Source organism: Mya arenaria, chromosome 12 (assembly GCF_026914265.1).
Source record: "Mya arenaria isolate MELC-2E11 chromosome 12, ASM2691426v1".
Lineage (NCBI taxonomy): Eukaryota > Metazoa > Mollusca > Bivalvia > Myida > Myidae > Mya > Mya arenaria.
This window is the reverse complement of record NC_069133.1, coordinates 59,673,251-59,696,929: the sequence shown is the minus strand read 5'-3', so window position 1 is coordinate 59,696,929 and position 23,679 is coordinate 59,673,251. Positions and strand designations below refer to the sequence as shown.

General features: G+C 36.0%; 1 protein-coding gene across 1 annotated transcript; it reads right to left on the bottom strand.

Moving 5' to 3' along the window:
- Window positions 1-283: 283 nt before the first annotated feature.
- LOC128210841 (octapeptide-repeat protein T2-like) lies at window positions 284-900 on the bottom strand (the record flags this gene model as incomplete). The annotated part of the gene is made up of 3 exons (XM_052915197.1): window positions 849-900; window positions 580-695; window positions 284-541 (listed from the first exon to the last, which is right to left on the bottom strand). Coding segments are annotated over exons 1-3 (426 nt in total), but the record flags the coding sequence as incomplete, so codon positions are not given.
- Between the last annotated feature and the right edge of the window lie 22,779 nt (window positions 901-23,679).

The following is a 23,679-nucleotide window of genomic DNA, read 5'->3' as shown; positions in this document are numbered from 1 at the left end:
ATCAGATTCAATACGTTATATAAAGGTCGATTGCAAATGTGTAAACCATACTATCTTAATATATTCCAATGTGTAATATTAATATATTCAACATTAATACGGTTGGCGCTACCGACATAATTTGTCTGTATGTTAACAAAATGAATATATATTTAATTCACAAATGTATGGAAAAGCGCAATAATCATGCACTTTCGGAAGCGGAAACGAAAACAGTTACCCCCCCCCGCCACCCTCATTCTCTCTCTCTCTCTCTCTCTCTCTCTCTCTCTCTCTCTCTCTCTCTCTCTCTCTCTCTCTCTCTCTCTCCGCCTCTCACCCTTTCTCTGTCCCCTCTCTCTGTTCTTCCCCGTCTCGCTCTGCCCCCTCTCTGCCCCCTCTCTCTGCTCCTCTTTCTCTGTTTCTCACCGGCTCGCTCTGGGGCCCCCTCTCTCTCTCTCTGCTTTTCCCTGGCTCTCTCGGCCCCCCCTCTCTCTCTCTGCTTCACCCCGGCTCTCTCTGCCCCCTCTCTCTGTCCCTCTCTCTCTGCTTCTCCCCGGCTCTTTTGACCCCCTTTCTCTCTGCTTCTCCGTGGCTCACTCTCCCCGGTTCGCTCTGCCCTCCTCTCTCTGCCCCCTCTCTCTGCCCCTCTCTCTCTGCTTCTCCCCGGCTCTCTCTCTCTGCCCCCCTTTCTCTCTGCTTCTCCTCGGCTCTCTCTGCCCCCCATCTCTCTGCCCCCTCTCTCTGCCCTTCTCTCTCTGCTTCTCATCGGCTCTCTCTGCCCCCCCCCCCCCTCTCTGCTTCTCCCCGGCTCTCTCTGCCCCCTTTCTCTCTCTCTCTCTCTCTCTCTCTCTCTCTCCGCCTTTCACCCTTTCTCTGTCCCATATCTCTCTGCCTCTCCCCGGCTCTCTCTGCCCCCATTTCTCTGCTTTTCCCCGGCTCTCTCTCTCTCTCTCTCTCTCTCTCTCTCTCTCTCTCTCAATACGGACAGTTTATACACGCGTATCCGTTCGAGGTAAAATTCAATATAGTTCTTACATATGTCTCAGTGCTAAAAATACCAATTGAAACACTCAGATTCGACTCTTAAAATCTAGTTGAAAATAAGTAGTTTTTTTAATAACACCCCGCGATATAGTTTATGGTTTCGAAGGATGTCTCCTCCAGAATTTATTATCCATACACTTTTCAGGTGATGAAACTTATTTGGATTTTAGCATTGGCAGCCTCGTTTGGAATGATCAGCTGGCAAGTTGTAGAACTGTACATAAAGTATAGCGAGTAAGTCCGACGAATAATCTTTTCATACATGTATTTAACTCCAAGATGATGGGTTTTACATCTCCTATGCTTCGCGTATTGATAAGTGTAAATTTGCAAACTAAGTAAAAGTAAACCTTAGCAATAGAACAAGATTTGTAATGTATTGGTATGAGATCGACAGTTGAAATTACTTAAATAATGTAAATGAGAAGTCGGATGATATTATTGTAAAAAATTAGTTTTTTACAAAGATTAACATCCAGCTGAATAGTTCAAATTATTATTACATTTGTATTTATATTATATACTATCATTCCATAGTTATTTTATAAAAAGCATATAAATCTATATGCTATTGCGACGGATACTTTTACTGTTATTACATCTATTACTTCATGTCAGACATCAGCTGTAGTAGTTACATAGATAGATACATAGATTTATTTCTGTATAAAATGTATAAAACATGGTAACATTGTACATGACTAAAACATCAAGCATAAACATAATAGTCCATGTCAACTACATTGTACATAGGGTATTACAAACAAGGAATTATAAATCCCTAATTGCCATTGTGGGCCTTGTGGTAAAACATAGCTTGTTATAGGAAGACGCATTTAGCTTGTAAAATATATCACAGTTTTAAGGAAAGACCATCTTGTATAATGGCAATCATAAATTAAAATATATAATTGCACAAGCTAAATGACATACTGGAAACGACAATTCATATAAGTGTAATGCTAAGGATTCAAAATTGCAGTGAACCATGAACATGAGAACATGAGGTAGTAAGGGTTATTCATAACATTAAGAACGAGTGTTGAGTTGCAGACAACCCATATCCACATCTTTGGAAATAAAGACGCCGAAAGTTACGAAATTTCCCCTCATCACGGTATGCAACAGAAACCCAGTACAGTACTACCGCTTTCCAGGTGACAGTCCTCTTGAACAAGTAATCAAAGGAGAGAGCAGCAAATATGAAAACACTCCTGCCATATTTATAAAATGCTATGCGATCAGAAGTATGACAAATCCGCGAATTATGGTTATTATTATTTTTTGTACCATGGTTTAATGACTGATATAACCACAATACTTAATGCTTTTGAAATATAACTTTTAACTGCTATACAATTATTCAAAACGACCAATTAACAAACATGTACTAACGAAACATTTACGAATGTGACTGTTGGAAGACTTCATATTAATTGGTTGCATTTGCATTGTCTTTCAGGATGTTATAACCTCTACTTTTATAACTTCTACTTTACATCGACAGCCGTTGGACAACTCATGATGTATTTTGTAAAACAATCATCATTCGCATCATCCTGCTACGAAAGAAGCATAGCTGTTTTAACGGATCAATAATAAAAATATAGAACAGAACAGAATAGAATGTTTATTTAACTTAAGCATATACAGCTCATCGTTATAAACACAGAATGCAAAAATGAAAAATAGCATGCATGTGATAAATATGTAAAGCATGTAACAAATAAATAATGCATAAGTAATACATATGGATATTTTGGTAACTTTACCAACAATACATATGATATACACAAAACAAACACATTTAACAGCAATATAATGTGAGAATGTCTTATAAAATATATCATATATTTACGTCTCTTATCTTATAAGCCTTAATACAGAAAATAGCTAATTTTATTAACAGAGTTTTTTATCAGAATTTAGTAATGATACAAATTTAATCATACTGGGATTTCTAACATAGTATCTAGGAATATAAGTCTGTCGGATATCACTATACATTTGGCAGACAAGAACAAAATGAAACTCGTCTTCTATATCGCTGGGGAGTATTATCAATACTTAACGCTCTCTTGCCTATATTTGTTAACGTTGTCCACCTATACACGCTTGTGAGTGTGTAGACATCCACCCGCCGGGGACCAGAGGTTAACGTTGAATGGCTACGATGGAACGCTTCTGCAGAACAATCATATGAGGTAAATGTGGAAAGGTAAAATCATATATGCTATAGCTGACATATTAAAATTTTATATACCTATCATGATATGTTCATCCCGTTTTGTGCACCATAAAAAGTGTAACATTTGAGACAAGTTTCAATAAAAATCACTTTATGTGGTCCATGTAAACGATTTATATCATAACCGAGTTTGCACACATGTATTCACGTCATTATATATGTTTGATATGTATATACCAAGTGTTAAACATACGACGTATTTAAAAATATACTGTATGCGACGTTTTATGTATTTTAGGTTGTAACTCATCATATATTTATCGATGATATAGATATAATATAACCTTTTCATTTAATGTCGAATTATTAGCGTACAATGGAAATGAATTGTTAGCGTAGCATGGAAATGAATTATCGGCGTAGCATGAAAATGAATTGTTAGCGTACCATGGACATGAATTATAAGCGTACAGTGGAAATGAATTATTGGCGTAGCATGGAAATGAATTGTTTGCGTAGCATGGAAATGAATTATTAGCGTACCATGGACATGAATTATTAGCGTACAATGGAAATGAATTAGTGGCGTAGCATGGAAATGAATTGTTTGCGTAGCATGGAAATGAATAATTAGCGTAGCATGGAAATAAATTATTAGCCTAGCATGGAAATGAATTATTGGCGTAGCATGGGAATGAATTGTTAGTGTAGCATGGAAATAAATTGTTAGCGTAGCACGGAAATGAATTATTAGTGTAGCACGGAAATGAATTATTAGCGTAGCACGGAAATGAATTATTAGTGTAGCATGGAAATGAATTATTAGTGTAGCACGGAAATGAATTATTAGCGTAGCACGGAAATGAATTATTAGCGTAGCATGTAAATGAATTATTAGTGTAGCATGGAAATGAATTGTTAGCGTAGCACGGAAATGAATTATTAGTGTAGCATGGAAATGAATTGTTAGCGTAGCACGGAAATGAATTATTAGTGCCGCATTGAAATGAAGTCGCGCATAAAATTTGACATCATACCTTAATTGTCAAGTTCACACCTGGATGTGAATAGTGTACACATATCGACTTAAGTGCAGTAGTTTGTGCCTTAGACATAACGTTTTATATAGTCAGAGAGAATTAATCATTACTTTTGAACTTCTCGTGGAAACTCGATCAAAGTTCACATAATTGTAAAGCATGATTGAGATTGTCACGCATAACTTATGTCTTCATCTCAAAGGTCACACGTTGTGGTCGTATTGCATAATACCGATTTTCCATTCACTGCAATCAAAGTCGTTGAATACACAAGGGTCATAGCATTGTCAAACTTCTTGGAATGAATGTCGTGCGCGACATGTACGTCCTTTATCACAAATATCAGATTTACATGTGGAGATCAATGTTGCACACTATTGACATTTCAGCTTTACACGATGTCTCATCTGTAAAGTTTCACATTTTAATGAAATTTTAATTAAGGCGTTTGTTATGATGAACACTGATTTTATCAAACGTTAAATTAAAATATAGTTAGCGTAGATGCATAGATGCATATTTTATTTATTATTTGAGATACACACTAAGCTAAAACTAAAGTCTGCTTTCAACCTCGCAAGCCTTGACTTGCTTCATGATATATTTCAGGTATTCAATGAAATAGAACAATCATGCCTTTCTTGGCCGGACCGGAAAATCCGATTCTGAGGGACTTTAAACTTACAAGCATATTACACGGTGTTCGCACGTTTTCTAATTGTATCAAGATCTCAAACACATGTTTTAATGTTAATATGTGGATTTGCTTTCGAAGAAGGAATACTTTTTTACATATTTCAGGCATTTTTAACTTTGAGGGTAAAACGCAGTTATTCACAAATTCCGAGTCTGTGTGTTTTTTGTCGTTGTGTATGTGATGTTTATGTGTTTGTGTCACTGGTCAATTTTGGATTGGGCCCTTGCCTTATGACTTTTAACAGGGATTTGTTTGGTGTTTGACTACGAGCTTTCCCTGTAGTGCTCAATGTGTTATTGAATGAAATTCATGTTATTTGTCAAAATCTGTAAAGTTTGCGCCAACCATTAAAAATTCACTCTTACTCCCAAAGAAGATTGACCACATTTAATACAAATGTTTTAGAATATCAAAAAAGATGAACAAATGTCGAACACAATAGTTCTCATGAAGGATACCTAGTTCATTTGAAAATAAAGGTGCAGAAAACACGGTATGCCTACCTTATGAGAGGATAGTTGATAACAGTAAATCTTTTAGCACTCACCAATCATTTAATATTTTAACATGTTCAGCTGTTAAATACAAGGTTTCAATCTTGTTATCATTACTTAATAGTTTCCATAAATGCAATATTTAGGATGTAGTTAAAGGTTTATCACTAAAAATTTATGTTTGTTGTACATGTGTATGTATTGATTTTGAATAAGAGTGTCACTTTAACGTTCTCCGACAATTCGCTGATTTTATTAAAAAAATTCTAACGCAAATCTAAAAATGATTATAACTCCAAATCATATGAATTTGCGCATATTGTCATCAGTGCTTATGAAGGCCAATGCTATAAATGCAGGTGTGTAGTATATACAGAGGAATGACCTAGTGTTAACAATTGGTAACAAACACAATAATATAGACCTTAAATATTCGACAAAAACACATTGGCACTGGAAAGCAGAATCAATCGCTCAAATCTACTCAGGTACGAATGCGTAAAGTGTAATTGGATTTAAATGTTTGCATATTTACAGGAACTAAAAAATATTAAACGATTATTTTTTAAGAACGACCACTTTTTGACTTAATAAAGTGATCAAGTAATTAATCGCTTTATATATATATATAGTTGGAACCTGGTGGTTTTATGACGAAGTTGAGTGAAACTTGAATTATTTCTTTCATGCTTTTCAATGAAATATTGAGCTTTTATCAGTAAAATAACAACAGTGAAATAACAACAGTAAAAATAACAATATTATGTTTTCAATGCAACTAAGGAGTGGAGATATCAATTTAAAGAACTTCTTAAAAAAAATATTGCAGTTACTTTCCCTTAATCAAATCAAAACACGTTACCTGAGAACCAGAACTGTTGCCAAAATAATAATTTTGATTGAAAAAGATTGCATGAGTTTAAGTAATTATATATTTGGGAAAAATGAACTTTATTGTAAAAATGGAATTGTTTTCAACAATTTTGACCTTTGAAGCTGAATGTTCGAACATATCTTTTATACAAAGCAAATTACAAACGAAAAAACTGATCTTAGAAAAACTAAATTTTACACTCACTTCTCTTGCAAATATGTTTGTCTACTACACAAGTGAATTAAATTAATATCTTACACTGATATCATCAAACTTCCTCTGTATCATTTCGGTTAAAGCAAAAATTTGCACCCGCCCCTCTCCCCGCCCCATTTCATACCTGAACTTTTACGTGCCACCTAACATATTTTTATGGGAATGATTATGATTTATAACGAATATATTTTTTATGAGGTCATAATTTGATACTGTTGAAATTGTGCTATTTAGTCTTGAAACTATTAAACTAAATTGTTTTCTGTTGCAGGGAAAACTCTATCGAAAAAAGAGGCTAGCTTTGTTGAATTGGCCGAATGAGTTTTTTACTCCAATTCTTCGACGGATAGTAAAATCAAAAGTTACCAAAGTATGACTTGGATTCATTGAACAGGGATAAAATCAGGTCAGAGCCTTATTAAAATGTGCCGGAATGTCTTAAGGTAAAGGAGTGTATGCACTAATTAGGTCGCTCATTATTTCAACACAAACATTTCTAGAATTTGGAGTAGAATTACAGGTTTAAAGGTAACCTTTTTAATGTGAGCATCGTCCTCTTGAAAGTCATCTTATATTAACAATGACATAGAGCTTCCACGATGATAATGTATGCTATTATCAAAGTTATGTTTCCAATCTGAATATTTAATGGCGTTAGTATTGACTGAACGACTTAATACTTTTATAAGAGTAATGGGATTTGTTAGAAGATTTCCAGCAGCATATTCCGATTGACGGCACGTGGTTATTCAAGCATGTATTCGCATATTAATTGCAAGTAGAAATCAATGATCGTATTTCATTTCGAAGGCAGTGAATTTAGAAACCTGGTAATGCATACTCTCTCCTTCGCTGTGTTTATTCTGTCATTATCGCAAAAACTACGTTCTGTAATTTTTTATTATAAACAGAGACAACATGCTTCTTATGAGTGTATTTAGACACGCTCTCATACGAACACGTCAAGGAGGAGTACTCTTATGGGGTAGGTAGAATAACAATGTACAATAATGAAGTTCCTGTGGTATTTTAAATGTTTTAAATATGTTAAACTCATCCAAACGCTGAAATTATCTTAAGAGATAACCATTGCAGAAAAAACAATAGATCAGTAGTAGCTGTTGACAACAAATCTTCTCACTCACGCGTTTATTTAGCTTATTTATTTACATTTTTCTAAAAAGTAGATTTGTCAAACAGTGTTCGAATTGCAAATATTTAATATTTTGGACATTTTTATGATGTATTGTTTTTATTTAGATTGTAAATTTCGTCAGCGATATCGGAGGACAACTAGGACTTTGGGCAGGATTTTTTCGATTGTGTCTGTTCTGGAAGTGATAGAACTTGTGCTGCTGGTGTTTGCAATAAGGAAAAGGAAAAAACGAAACAAGGGCGCGGGAGGCCACATCTGTTATCCAAATCCAACATATTGTGAATAACATGGATGATTCACTGCAAAACAAACGCTATGTTTAAACTCATCTATTGCCGGTGTGGTCTTAACACTGTGTTGATAAATTTTGAGACCAGTGTGTGTCATAGCTCACAATAACTGATTTTAACCCCCGGTGAATTCTTACTAAATGTTCACTGACCTTGGCAAGGCAGTTATATCTATTGTCGCTTTGCGATTACAATAAGCAAGTGTATAATGCACAACGATATTCCGATATTCGTTTTAGGCCACACCAAATTAATGTTTAGTTCCTCGGATTTTTGCCCAAAAAAAATGGAGCGAGCGAGCGAAATAAAAATAAAAATAAAAATTTGTCAGTTTTCATTAAAACCGAAGCGAGCGAAGAGCGAAAAATATATTTTTCCTTATATTCAATATAAATAAGAAGGATTGTTCAAAATCATTGCCCTTTAACCCATTTTAATGCCATCTTAAACTGAACCTCTAATGGACATTAGGAAAATGTCGGAATACACACTATTTATTCATCCGTGTTTAGTACAAACATTATATGGATAAATCTAATTTCTTATATAATTAAAACGTACTTTAATATGACGATCATTCATAATAATAAAGAACCCTGCTTTTAGTAAAAAGTTTGAAACGACTTATATAAATCTACCTGAATCAGTTTAACATCATATGCAACTGTATTTAGACATAACTTGGGATTGATTTTGTATTTGTAAAAATGATCACTTACACAGGCATCATCAAACATCAGACTCCATTTAACATAGACTAAATTTTGTTTTTATTATCACAGGAAATGCAATGACATGTGCTTATTAAAACAAAAAGAAGGATATTTTTTAGAGTGCTTTTTTTGGTTATTTAGATGTTTTTATGCACCAGCCAATTTTATATGCCCCTCCCCCCCCCCCCCCCCTAAGTCCGGAATAGCGGGGACTTTGACTCCCGGTCTCTCAAAACTCGGGTAAAATACCCGACCTGCAAGGACACACTGCTGGTAAAATCCCTGCCAAATGGCCCCGCAACCCCGAATACCTATGTGAGGCCCATTCCCGACTATTTTCAATATGAAGACAAAACCACATTCACTAGGCACTGGGGGGCCACCTGTAAGGTAAAAACACAGCCCATTGCCTCTGCTGTCCCCGGTATACCCCTGGAACAAGGGCGAGGGGTGGGCGGGGAGGTGGTTACAATTGACAAGTGCATTACAATCCTGGATTATGCTGCAAATAAAAACAAAATATAAGGTGATAAACTTACGCTTACTTATGTTGAGTTATATCCAGACCAGTGTTTATATCGCTATTTGTGAAAAGATACTTGTTCAAAACTGTTGTTTTGTCAGAATTTGATAAAAAATGAGCTTGATACATCAATTTGGACCAAACAATGACTCATGTTCCATATCATCTTCAGCATCGTCGTAACGAGGTAAAATTTTGGTCCCTTGTATTATGACTTGAATAAAATAGTACAGTACTAAGTTGATCATTCCGATTTCCATTCAAAACGAGTCACTAATTACGCAATATAATCGCTACCAGTCTCTGATACACATGCTTTATTGCATAATGATTGTTTTAAATAATGATCCTTTAGTGCATGAGACGATCAACAATGACTTCAAGCATGCTCAAAACATATTTATTGTCAAAAATAAGATTTAATTTCCAAACTTCGAGCCACATTGTTTATACTGGAAGCCGCCATTGTTGTTTTTGTTGTTGTTGTATATCTTGTCCCTCCTTCTTAGGAGAACCGCACGGTGTGCGTAGTAAAAATTCACCTTCGCCCGTAAAATGTCAATTATATATACGAATCACAGTTTATGTACGCACATATTATGCTAAGAGTTCACAGGATTTAAAATGCTATCGCGTAGGTTAATGTATGTACGCCCTATATAATAGATATTGTCACACTGGCATAAAAAATAGTTCATAGTTCATAGTCAGCCAAATTCTCGTAACATACTAGTGTCAACTGACTGGTTTGTGGGGGGCTGGCAGACCTTGGCGCAGTGTTGCTTTGGGTTTTCTTCTCCTGGGTTGGGATACGCCAATTGTTCGGATTCGGACCAGGTCAAGGTTATACAGGAGCCTGCAGCATTGTGTTTCATAAGGTCGTAGTTCCTCTGGGTTAAGTCTTCTTGCACCAACCAGCGGCCAACAGTTGAGTATGTACTGTATCTTGAGGGCGTTGCTCTGCGCTGCAAAATCGATGTTAAACGTCTGGTCCAGTTCCGAGATGATGTCACTGAGAATTGGCCTGCGGACACCCTCTAACACTGGACAGGTTAACACAAAGTGCTCAGCTGTTTCGGCTTCGGAGTTGCACAGCGTGCAGGTATCTGGGACTCCATGCTGGTTGAAACTCTTTCTGTTAGTCTGTAAAATGTAGGTTCCTGTTGCCAGCTTCAGCTTTGGTTTTAACCTTTCGCTTTTTGATTGAATTTATTGAAACCCATGCTAAACCGATCGAGATAAGTATAAAAACACTACGCATCGGTAACTTCCCTTTACAAAAACACGAAAACTAGCGTAGAAAAATTATACTTGATTATTTTTAGCCTTTTAATAAATTATTACCTGAAAAAAATCTGCTTGGCGATCAAAATGGAGGTGCGGGCGCACAAAAAAATAAAAATATTTTTTTTTTACATTTTAAAAAAATAGGAGCGGTAAATCCGAGGAACGAAATATCAATTTGGTGTGGCCTTATATTAGTTTAGACAATGTTATTGTTTTTCTTGCAGATGTACTCGTATGTTCCTGTCATAAATATAAACGGCGTGTTTATACAAACAATCGGTATTCAGGTCGCTGCAATATATATATAAAATGAACAAATTTCCAAGACAGAAAAAAGACAGAAAAAAGTTGTCAAAACGTTCAATCTGCGAGAGTACAGTTTTTACATGAATATGGGATATGATCATCTTGTATGAATAAATATGAAGCAAAAACCTATTTCACATACGAAAATTATACTGTCGTTTGAATAATTTGCATATACACGTGAAAGTGCGCTTTAATAATTTAATGCGTTTTGCTGTTGCCTGCCACGACTATTATAATTTCCTCAAAAAATGAATATTTTTGGTTTGGTTTCGGAAGCCGATTGTTGCAACAAGGCCGTTAATTTGTTAACGTACATGCTAAATAACTTACATGTACATCCATTTAATTTCTCATGTGAGTCCTTTAAACACGATTAAACAATGTAATGAATTAAGATTAACTTGAAGCATGGTTCTTATGACAAAAGTACTATGTGTATACACATTATGTTAGCATAAGTGGAAATTCAAAAAACAACAGCACAGTTTCTGCTCGTCGTATACGTATTCATGTGATTTTTATTTCATTTTTGTGTAAATTTGATAGTAAAACAACATCTCTTACAAACCAACTTATATACAGTCACTAATAATATGTTTTTTCCAAAGCCGTTTATGATAACAATCAAGGGGCGAAACAATGCGATATACTCACCTTTGTTGCTTAAATGAAAAATGTGGACGGAAAGAATCCGCCATGCATCATTACCGCGAGAATGAGTTAAATAAGAATGCACATATTGTAGATTTCTCAAGATTATATTTATCATTTTCAAACATCGATAATCAATGGTTTCATTTGTGGTGTTTATTATATGTGTTTATTATATGTGTTTATTATATGTGTTGTTTATATGTTTGTGTCGGTTGTTCATTGTCGTTTGGGATCTTGCCTTGTGCATATGAACAGGGTTTGTTTTGGGTTATCCACTATTGGGTCTGTAGTTTTCATGGTAATACTCATAAAATGTTTGCATAGTAATTTGTATGAAAGGAAATATTTAATGCCTCCTCAGATAAGTAGATCTACATAAGCAGTTTAATCACATGCGTTTCTCTATTAGCAAGAGGCTTTGTATTTAGACGGTTTCCAATGTCATATTATGTTTTATTTAATTACGCTACAAGTAGAACGCGTAGTAGTTTCAAATCAGAGGTTAGGCCTAAGGACTTGACTCGGAAGAATCTTATTTTAAAAGCAATAGTACTCTTCACTGGGAATCAATTTGGACTTAGTCATAAAATTGCGTTAAAACACTACAATATCATTATTATTCTTATGTTCTACTTCTACTAATGCAACGGTGAATACTCGTGGCTTGTCGTATGGCGGGGATGGCCGAGGAGTTCCGATTGTGTGAATGTGTTTCGGTGGACACCATGGACACAAAATTATGATGTCCAGAAATTTTACTGCATAACAGCTCGAAGAAATTCCATCTGTCCAATTTTGAAATATCAAATTCACATATGATACATCCTTTTGACGCCGACAACTATATTTTAATATAGCACCGTATCCATATGTGTTATGAATCATCACATATTATTAATGTAGTGTTCGAGGATAATGGGATTTTTGCAGCGATCTTATATCAGTGAACAACATTCACTGAGGGAATTGCTTTTTGTGACGACCTTATTTCAGGGCGAAATATGGCACCATCTTCTTCACAAGCATTCCTCTTGAGACTACAATAAAAAATACCGAATCCAAGAAGCAATATCGTGCTGTTTTATTTGCTCGCCTTCCCATTGACCTTTTGCATGTAATCAAATTGACCAAATGTTTAGCTATTTACTTGACAGTTTCCGCACTATATATGAACGTTTTACTTCTCACAATGTCTCCATAAATGAGGTATTTGATTACAACAAGGATATATTTCTATTGATTACTAGATCCATGTACAATTCAGCGTCGGTCTATATGAGCTATTTGGCTTAGTCCGGTAGTTTTCAATATTGTATTGCTTAAATGAAAGTTAATCTTTACTAATGCTGTTTGAAGAGGGACAGGTTTTATTTCGGACAACTGACGTCGGAATATTATGTTTTTATATTGGATTTCGAGGTCCTTCATTTAATCTTGTAAAACGCTGTGTTTACGATAAACAATTAAAACAATTAAATCGTTCCAATGTCGAAATGAAGAAAAGATAATATTGAAACGAAATCAATCAAAACATAAATACAAATAAGCGAAAAACAAACAATCCTTTTCGATACTGAAACATCTTGCAGGTGGTGTATGATTCATACCACAAATTTGAATTGTTATATTCTTAATAATTTATCAGCTAGCAAACAGTCATGCAGTGGTATTGTACAGTTAAATAATTTGAGCGAGGTCTTAGATTACATTGATCTTATTGTTGAAGTCTCAAGGTCATTACTAGATCATGTTTTTGTAAGAAACTATAATTGCAACTGAACAGAAATCCCTAAGAATATTAAAACGACCATTGGGTAAAATAACAGTTCTCGCCGTTCTCGTTGCTAATCACGGCGTGTTCTTGTGTAATATTTCATTAAATTCTGTATATCTTAGACTGTCATACATAAGTAACACTGCCCATTCAATAATATTCCCTAGGAATATGGTTTTGAGATTATTATTTGATTTGATTATCCTTTTACATTAAGCTGTTTTAACTTAAATGTTATTACAACTCTTATTGATAGGTCCAACCTGTAAATACTGCGCTGAAAAAAAACTGCTATGCACGCATACAATCGTCTTCAAGGTGGTTTTATCTATTTCGTTCAAATAATTTATGTAAATATCCGGACGGGCCAGAGGTAACGTGACGACAAAAACAGCTAATGCGCACAGACATGAATGCTAAATGACTCAAAACCACACCTTTTGAAAGTATTATAACAACCCGCAAATATACAAAATCTGTGTCAAAAAGATTATAAGTATCTGCAATGGCCGAGAGTGTAAGATTCATCCGAACCTGAGCGTAGGGTGTTTTGCGGTAACGAATCCTATTTTCCGCAGAACACCGTGCGTGAGGGTTGGGAGGTTGGGATGAACCTGATCAATCTTACGCGAACGGCTATGTGAGATGCCTTTTATCCCACCTCATTTAAACCAAATAAAGTAAAAAAATTGTGCGAAGTGAAAATAATTTCGTATATATATATACATATGTATATATATATATATAAATATATATATATATATATATATATATATATATATATATGAAAATTCGTGGTTGGCATGGATATGCGCGCAGTGATTCAGATTATGTAAATAATCAAATCGTTCTTTAAATAGTCCTGAGAAAAGAGCAGCATTATTTTTTTAATGAAGCGCGTAAACATTTTTATAGTGCCATTCGGAATACGAACGCCAGCAAGAAGATTGTTAAAAAAGGAATAAAATTCATTATTCAAGTTCTGGAGGTTCAAAATGTCGCGGTGCAGAGACTGATTCACTCTCACTTAAATACTGATTGGATGCTGGCAGGTATTCTGGCTTGCTGGCAACCTATTAAAAGCCTTCTTTCAGAATAAAGCAATACTAGGAAATGTAATGAGTGCTTTGGTCAGCGCCAGCAGTCCTGAAATATGACAACAGACTCGCGAAAAGTATCAAACAAAGTGTTACAAGTAGCGAGCTTATTTCGTGAAATAACAGGTGCATTTACAATAATATTTATATGCAATAATAACGTAAAATACATGACATTTTAGATATCAAGAGTGCCAGACTTCCACCAGCCTTCCGCAAAATAAGACTACAAGTAGTGAGTAAAAGGATCAACAATACCAGAAATACACTGCGTGTTATAAGGAATGTTCATATTGCAAACTACTATCGATAATACCCTACTATAGATAATTTTATTTTTATTTTGTAATACAAATATTTTTTCCATACATAATGTAGCAGGCATATTACGCATTTGATGGAAATTAAGTTTTGAAAAGATAACATGTCACTCGCATTTGTATTATATATGCATGTTTTTATAATTGAGCTTGTTGTACAAGACACTTGAATATCTGAGTTATTGGTGTTGGTACAAACACATATATGAAGTATTTCATACGAAAGCATGCGCACGCATTTTTCTTGTAGTTATATTTTATAAAGAAGATGCCGGTATTAACTCTCACATAAGAAAAACTATCATGCATATTGTTACAGCTGTAAATATGTGTGATTCATATGGTAGGGAAACAAGCGTATCAAATTAAGCATATTGACAGCTCGCGCATCTCATCGCCTGTACGATAGGCGAACTTGCAGCTTCAGGAACATGTTGTTAAGCATGGATTTCTCTGCACTTCTATATAACCATCTTCATCATTAATGACACACGAATGAGATTCGCATATTGAATGTTATTATATTACCCACTAATGGACGCATTAATTCCTCTTATGCTGAAGCATTCCTACGGCAATGATCAAGGACATAGACATCTTTTTGTAGTGCTTTATCGTATGGCTTTAGGAAACCATAAACAGTGTGCGTTACGCATGTTCGCAATAACATTTTGTATCTTTGTACTTTCATCTTAATATGGTTATTTGTCATATCATGAAATATCACCAGTAATAAATCTGATATACTTGCAGGAAAAACCAAGCTTCTCAAAGAAAAACTCGTTTGGCATTTAATGTCTTTATGTCATCCTTGTTTTTCGATGAAAATGGCCACTTCCTGTGAATAGCATTTCATTATAGCATACCAAAACAATCAACAGACAATTTGATAACTTCAGTTTGAGATTTTAATCTTCGTCAACGTTGTTGGGTCCAAACACACGAATAGTGGTCATCTATTCCGGAAAGTACGTAGGGGACCAACTTAACGAGGAAAGCAAGTACGTTTTCCAAAGATACATGTAAAGGTCATTTTATTGGGGAAAACATTTATTGGGTCCATACTAATTAAAATTATCTTAACGAAGGAAGCATGTATTTGATCCAAACAGACAAGTTAAGGTTATTTTAATAATTTAAGCGTGTATGGGATCTATACACAAGGTACGGTAAACTTAATAAAAAGCATGTATTGGGTCTACACGTACATGTTAAGATCATCATATTTAGGAAAGCATGTATCGGAACCAAACAGACAAGTGAATGGTCAACTGAAGGAGGAAAGCATGTATGGGGTCCATACAGACAAGTGATGGTCAACTGAAGGAGGAAAGCATGTATCGGAACCAAACAGACAAGTGAATGGTTAACTGAAGGAGGAAAGCATGTATGGGGTCCATACAGACAAGTGATGGTCAACTGAAGGAGGAAAGCATGTATCGGAACTTATTAATTTGGACTTAGTCATAAAATTGCGTTAAAACACTACAATATCATTATTAATTTTATGTTCTACTTCTACTAATGCAACGGTGAATACTCGTGGCTCGTCGTATGGCGGGGGTGGCCGAGGAGTTCCGATTGCGTAAATGTGTTTCGGTGGACACCATGGACACAAAATTATGATGTCCAGAATTTTTACTGCATAACAGCTCGAAGAAATTCCATCTGTCCAATTTTGAAATATCAAATTCACATATGACACATCCTTTTGACGCCGACAACTATATTTCAATATAGCACCGTATCCATATTTGTTATGAATCACCACATATTATTAATGTACTGTTCGAGGATAATGGGATTTTTGCAGAGATCTTATATCTGTGAACAACATTCACTGAGGGAATTGCTTTTTGTTACGACCATATTTCAGGGCGAAAATATGACACCATCTTCTTCACAAGCATTCCTCTTGAGACTACAACAAAAAAAAACGAATCCAAGAAGCAATATCGTGCTGTTTTATTTGCTCGCCTTCTCATTGACCTTTTGCATGTAATCAAATTGACCAAATGTTTAGCTATTTACTCGACAGTTTCCGCACTATATATGAACGTTTTACTTCTCACAATGTCTCCATAAATGAGGTATTTGATTACAACAAGGATATATTTCTATTGATTACTAGATCCATGTACAATTCAGCGTCGGTCTATATGAGCTATTTGGCTTAGTCCGGTAGTTTTCAATATTGTATTGCTTAAATGAAAGTTAATCTTTACTAATGCTGTTTGAAGAGGGACAGGTTTTATTTCGGACAACTGACGTCGGAATATTATGTTTTTATATTGGATTTCGAGGTCCTTCATTTAATCTTGTAAAACGCTGTGTTTACGATAAACAATTAAAACAATTAAATCGTTCCAATGTCGAAATGAAGAAAAGATAATATTGAAACGAAATCAATCAAAACATAAATACAAATAAGCGAAAAACAAACAATCCTTTTCGATACTGAAACATCTTGCAGGTGGTGTATGATTCATACCACAAATTTGAATTGTTATATTCTTAATAATTTATCAGCTAGCAAACAGTCATGCAGTGGTATTGTACAGTTAAATAATTTGAGCGAGGTCTTAGATTACATTGATATTATTGTTGAAGTCTCAAGGTCATAACTAGATCATGTTTTTGTAAGAAACTATAATTGCAACTGAACAGAAATCCCTAAGAATATTAAAACGACCATTGGGTAAAATAACAGTTCTCGCCGTTCTCGTTGCTAATCACGGCGTGTTCTTGTGTAATATTTCATTAAATTCTGTATATCTTAGACTGTCATACAGAAGTAACACTGCCCATTCAATATTATTCCCTAGGAATATGGGTTTGAGATTATTATTTGATTTGATTATCCTTTTACATTAAGCTGTTTTAACTTCAATGTTATTGCAACTCTTATTGATAGGTCCAACCTGTAAATACTGCGCTGAAAAAAAACTGCTATGCACGCATACAATCGTCTTCAAGGTGGTTTTATCTGTTTCGTTCAAATAATTTATGTAAATATCCGGACGGGCCAGAGGTAACGTGACGACAAAAACAGCTAATGCGCACAGACATGAATGCTAAATGACTCAAAACCACACCTTTTGAAAGTATTATAACAACCCGCAAATATACAAAATCTGTGTCAAAAAGATTATAAGTATCTGCAATGGCCGAGAGTGTAAGATTCATCCGAACCTGAGCGTAGGGTGTTTTGCGGTAACGAATCCTAGTTTCCGCAGAACACCGTGCGTGAGGGTTGGGAGGTTGGGATGAACCTGATCAATCTTACGCGAACGGCTATGTGAGATGCCTTTTATCCCACCTCATTTAAACCAAATAAAGTAAAAAATTGTGCGAAGTGAAAATAATTTCGTATATATATATATATATATATATATATATATATATATATATATATATATATATATATATATATATATATATATATATATATATATACGAAAATTCGTGGTTGGCATGGATATGCGCGCAGTGATTCAGATTATGTAAATAATCAAATCGTTCTTTAAATAGTCCTGAGAAAAGAGCAGCATTATTTTTTTAATGCAGCGCGTAAACTTTTTTATAGTGCCATTCGGAATACGAACGCCAGCAAGAAGATTGTTAAAAAAGGAATAAAATTCATTATTCAAGTTCTGGAGGTTCAAAATGTCGCGGTGCAGAGACTGATTCACTCTCACTTAAATACTGATTGGATGCTGGCAGGTATTCTGGCTTGCTGGCAACCTATTAAAAGCCTTCTTTCAGAATAAAGCAATACTTGGAAATGTAATGAGTGCTTTGGTCAGCGCCAGCAGTCCTGAAATATGACAACAGACTCGCGAAAAGTATCAAACAAAGTGTTACAAGTAGCGAGCTTATTTCGTGAAATAACAGGTGCATTTACAATAATATTTATATGCAATAATAACGTAAAATACATGACATTTTAGATATCAAGAGTGCCAGACTTCCACCAGCCTTCCGCAAAATAAGACTACAAGTAGTGAGTAAAAGGATCAACAATACCAGAAATACACTGCGTGTTATAAGGAATGTTCATATTGCAAACTACTATCGATAATACCCTACTATAGATAATTTTATTTTTATTTTGTAATACAAATATTTTTTCCATACATAATGTAGCAGGCATATTACGCATTTGATGGAAATTAAGTTTTGAAAAGATAACATGTCACTCGCATTTGTATTATATATGCATGTTTTTATAATTGAGCTTGTTGTACAAGACACTTGAATATCTGAGTTATTGGTGTTGGTACAAACACATATATGAAGTATTTCATACGAAAGCATGCGCACGCATTTTTCTTGTAGTTATAGTTTATAAAGAAGATGCCGGTATTAACTCTCACATAAGAAAAACTATCATGCATATTGTTACAGCTGTAAATATGTGTGATTCATATGGTAGGGAAACAAGCGTATCAAATTAAGCATATTGACAGCTCGCGCATCTCATCGCCTGTACGATAGGCGAACTTGCAGCTTCAGGAACATGTTGTTAAGCATGGATTTCTCTGCACTTCTATATAACCATCTTCATCATTAATGACACACGAATGAGATTCGCATATTGAATGTTATTATATTACCCACTAATGGACGCATTAATTCCTCTTATGCTGAAGCATTCCTACGGCAATGATCAAGGACATAGACATCTTTTTGTAGTGCTTTATCGTATGGCTTTAGGAAACCATAAACAGTGTGCGTTACGCATGTTCGCAATAACATTTTGTATCTTTGTACTTTCATCTTAATATGGTTATTTGTCATATCATGAAATATCACCAGTAATAAATCTGATATACTTGCAGGAAAAACCAAGCTTCTCAAAGAAAAACTCGTTTGGCATTTAATGTCTTTATGTCATCCTTGTTTTTCGATGAAAATGGCCACTTCCTGTGAATAGCATTTCATTATAGCATACCAAGACAATCAACAGACAATTTGATAACTTCAGTTTGAGATTTTAATCTTCGTCAACGTTGTTGGGTCCAAACACACGAATAGTGGTCATCTATTCCGGAAAGTACGTAGGGGACCAACTTAACGAGGAAAGCAAGTACGTTTTCCAAAGATACATGTAAAGGTCATTTTATTGGGGAAAACATTTATTGGGTCCATACTAATTAAAATTATCTTAACGAAGGAAGCATGTATTTGATCCAAACAGAAAAGTTAAGGTTATTTTAATAATTTAAGCGTGTATGGGATCTATACACAAGGTACGGTAAACTTAATAAAAAGCATGTATTGGGTCTACGTGTACATGTTAAGATCATCATATTTAGGAAAGCATGTATCGGAACCAAACAGACAAGTGAATGGTCAACTGAAGGAGGAAAGCATGTATGGGGTCCATACAGACAAGTGATGGTCAACTGAAGGAGGAAAGCATGTATCGGAACCAAACAGACAAGTGAATGGTCAACTGAAGGAGGAAAGCATGTATGGGGTCCATACAGACAAGTGATGGTCAACTGAAGGAGAAAAGCATGTATCGGAACCAAACAGACAAGTGATGGTCAACTGAAGGAGGAAAGCATGTATCGGGTCCATACAGACAAGTGATGGTCAACTGAAGGAGGAAAGCATGTATCGGAACCAAACAGACAAGTGAATGGTCAACTGAAGGAGGAAAGCATGTATGGGGTCCATACAGACAAGTGATGGTCAGCTAAATGAGGAAAGCATGTATGGGGTCCATACAGACAAGTGATGGTCAACTAAATGAGGAAAGCATGTATGGGGTCCATACAGACAAGTGATGGTCAACTAAAGGAGAAAAGCATGTATGGGGTCTATACGGACAAGTGATGGTCAACTAAAGGAAAAAAGCATGTATGGAGTCCATATAGACAAGTGATGGTCAACTAAAGGAGAAAAGCATGTATGGGGTCTATACGGACAAGTGATGGTCGACTAAAGGAGAAAAGCATGTATGGAGTCCATATAGACAAGTGATGGTCAACTAAATTAGGATACTATGTATGGGGTCCATACAGACAAGTGATGGTCAACTAAATGAGGAAAGTATGTATGGGGTCCATACAGACAAGTGATGGTCAACGTATGGCGGAAAGCATGTATGGGGTCCATACAGACAAGTGATGGACAACTAAATGAGGAAAGTATGTATGGGTCCATACAGACAAGTGATGGTCAACTAAATGAGGAAAGTATGTATGGGGTCCATACAGACAAGTGATGGTCAACTAAATGAGGAAAGTATGTATGGGGTCCATACAGACAAGTGATGGTCAACGTATGGCGGAAGCATGTATGGGGTCCATACAGACAAATGATGGTCAACTAATGGCGGAAGCATGTATGGGGTCCATACTGACACGTGATGGTCAACTGAAGGAGGAAAGCATGTATGGGGTCCATACTGACACGTGATGGTCAACTAAAGGAGAAAAGCATGTATGGGGTCCATAAAGATGGTCGTCAACTAATGGTGGAAGCATGTATGGGGTCCATACAGACAAGTGATGGTCAACTAATGGCGGAAGCATGTATGGGGTCCATACTGACACGTGATGGTCAACTAAAGGAGAAAAGCATGTATGGGGTCCATACAGACAAGTGATGGTCAACTAAAGGAGAAAAGTATGTATGGGGTCCATACTGACAAGTGATGGTCAACTAAAGGAGAAAAGCATGTGTGGGGTCCATACAGACAAGTGATGGTCAACTAAAGGAGGAAAACATGTATGGGGTCCATACAGACAAGTGATGGTCAACTAAAGGAGGAAAGCATGTATGGGGTCCATACAGACAAGTGATGGTCAACTAAAGGAGGAAAACATGTATGGGGTCCATACAGACAAGTGATGGTCAACTAAAGGAGGAAAGCATGTATGGGGTCCATACAGACAACTGATGGTCAACTAAAGGAGGAAAACATGTATGGGGTCCATACAGACAAGTGATGGTCAACTAAAGGAGGAAAGCATGTATGGGGTCCATACAGACAAGTGATGGTCAACTAATGGCGGAAGCATGTATGGGGTCCATACTGGCACGTGATGGTCAACTAAAGGAGAAAAGCATGTATGGGGTCCATGATCAACTAAAGGAGAAAAGTATGTATGGAGTCCATACAGACAAGTGATGGTCAACTAAAGGAGAAAAGTATGTATGGAGTCCATACAGACAAGTGATGGTCAACTAAAGGAGAAAAGTATGTATGGAGTCCATACAGACAAGTGATGGTCAACTAAAGGAAAAAAGTATGTATGGAGTCCATACAGACAAGTGATGGTCAACTAAAGGAGAAAAGCATGTATGGGGTCCATACAGACAAGTGATGGTCAACTAAAGGAGAAAAGTATGTATGGAGTCCATACAGACAAGTGATGGTCAACTAAAGGAGGAAAGTATGTATGGGGTCCATACAGACAAGTGATGGTCAACTAAAGGAGGAAAACATGTATGGAGTCCAAACACAGACAAGTGATGGTCATCTAAATGAGGAAAGCATGTATGGGGTCCATACAGACAAGTGATGGTCAACTAAAGGAGAAAAGTTTGTATGGAGTCCATACAGACAAGTGATGGTCAACTAAAGGAGAAAAGTATGTATGGGGTCCATACAGACAAGTGATGGTCAACTAAATGAGGAAAGCATGTATGGAGTCCAAACACAGACAAGTGATGGTCATCTAAATGAGGAAAGCATGTATGGGGTCCATACAGACAAGTGATGGTCAACTAATGGAAAAAAGCATGTATGGAGTCCATATAGACAAGTGATGGTCAGCTAAATGAGGATACTATGTATGTGGTCCATACAGACAAGTGATGGTCAACTAAATGAGGAAAGTATGTATGGGGTCCATACAGACAAGTGATGGTCAACTAATGGCGGAAGCATGTATGGGTCCACACTGACACGTTATGGTCAACTAAAGGAGAAAAGCATGTATGAGGTCCATACAGACAAGTGATGGTCAACTAAAGGAGGAAAACATGTATGGGGTCCATACAGACAAGTGATGGTCAACTAAACTAGGAAAGCATGTATGGGGTCCATACAGACAAGTGATGGTCAACTAATGGCGGAAGAATGTATGGGGTCCATACTGACACGTGATGGTCAACTAAAGGAGAAAAGCGTGTATTGGGTCCATACAGAAAATTGATGGTCAACTAATGGCGGAAAGCATGTATGGGGTCCGTACAGACAAGTGATGGTCAACTTATGGTGGAAGGCATGTATGGGGTCAATATAGATAATTGCATGTCAAATAATCAAATAATGGAGGACAGCATGACTGGGGTCCTTACAGACAAGTGAATGTCAACTTATGGCGGAAAGCATGTATGGGTTCCCTACAGACACGTGATGGTCAACTAAAGGAGGAAAGCATGTATGGGGTCCATACAGACAAGTGATGGTCAAATAAAGGAGGAAAGCATGTATGGAGTCCAAACACAGACAAGTGCATGTCAATTAATTGAAGGAGGCATATATGGGATCCATACATACAAGTTAATGTCATCTAATTTAGAAAGGCGTCTATGGCGTTCAGTCACAGGTTTAGGTCAACTTATTGAGAAAGGCATATATAGATCACAATTTTGCGTCAACCTCTATTTTAAAAAAAAACAAACAAACAAATAGTCTACGGTCTCCGATATTGTTTGCTTCTTAATTACTGTGAAAATTAATATTGATTGCAGACGTCGTGACATCACGTTACGATACACTCATGCAATGCCCGTTTACGCCATAGCAGAATGTTTGTGACATCCAACTGGGACTTCGATGATATCTAGCATGCCAATTATTTTAATTCCTACACTCTAAAATATGATATAACCAGAACTCGGTTTTCTAGTAAGACATAAATTGATCATCCCAGTTAATCTCATCAGGAAGTAGCTTTTCGTTTCAGTCAGATTTCATGACAAGATTTGACGTCGTCTATATTCCCTGAAGTGTTCATAGGAAAACACGGTAAAAACAGCAATAACGATGGTTGATGT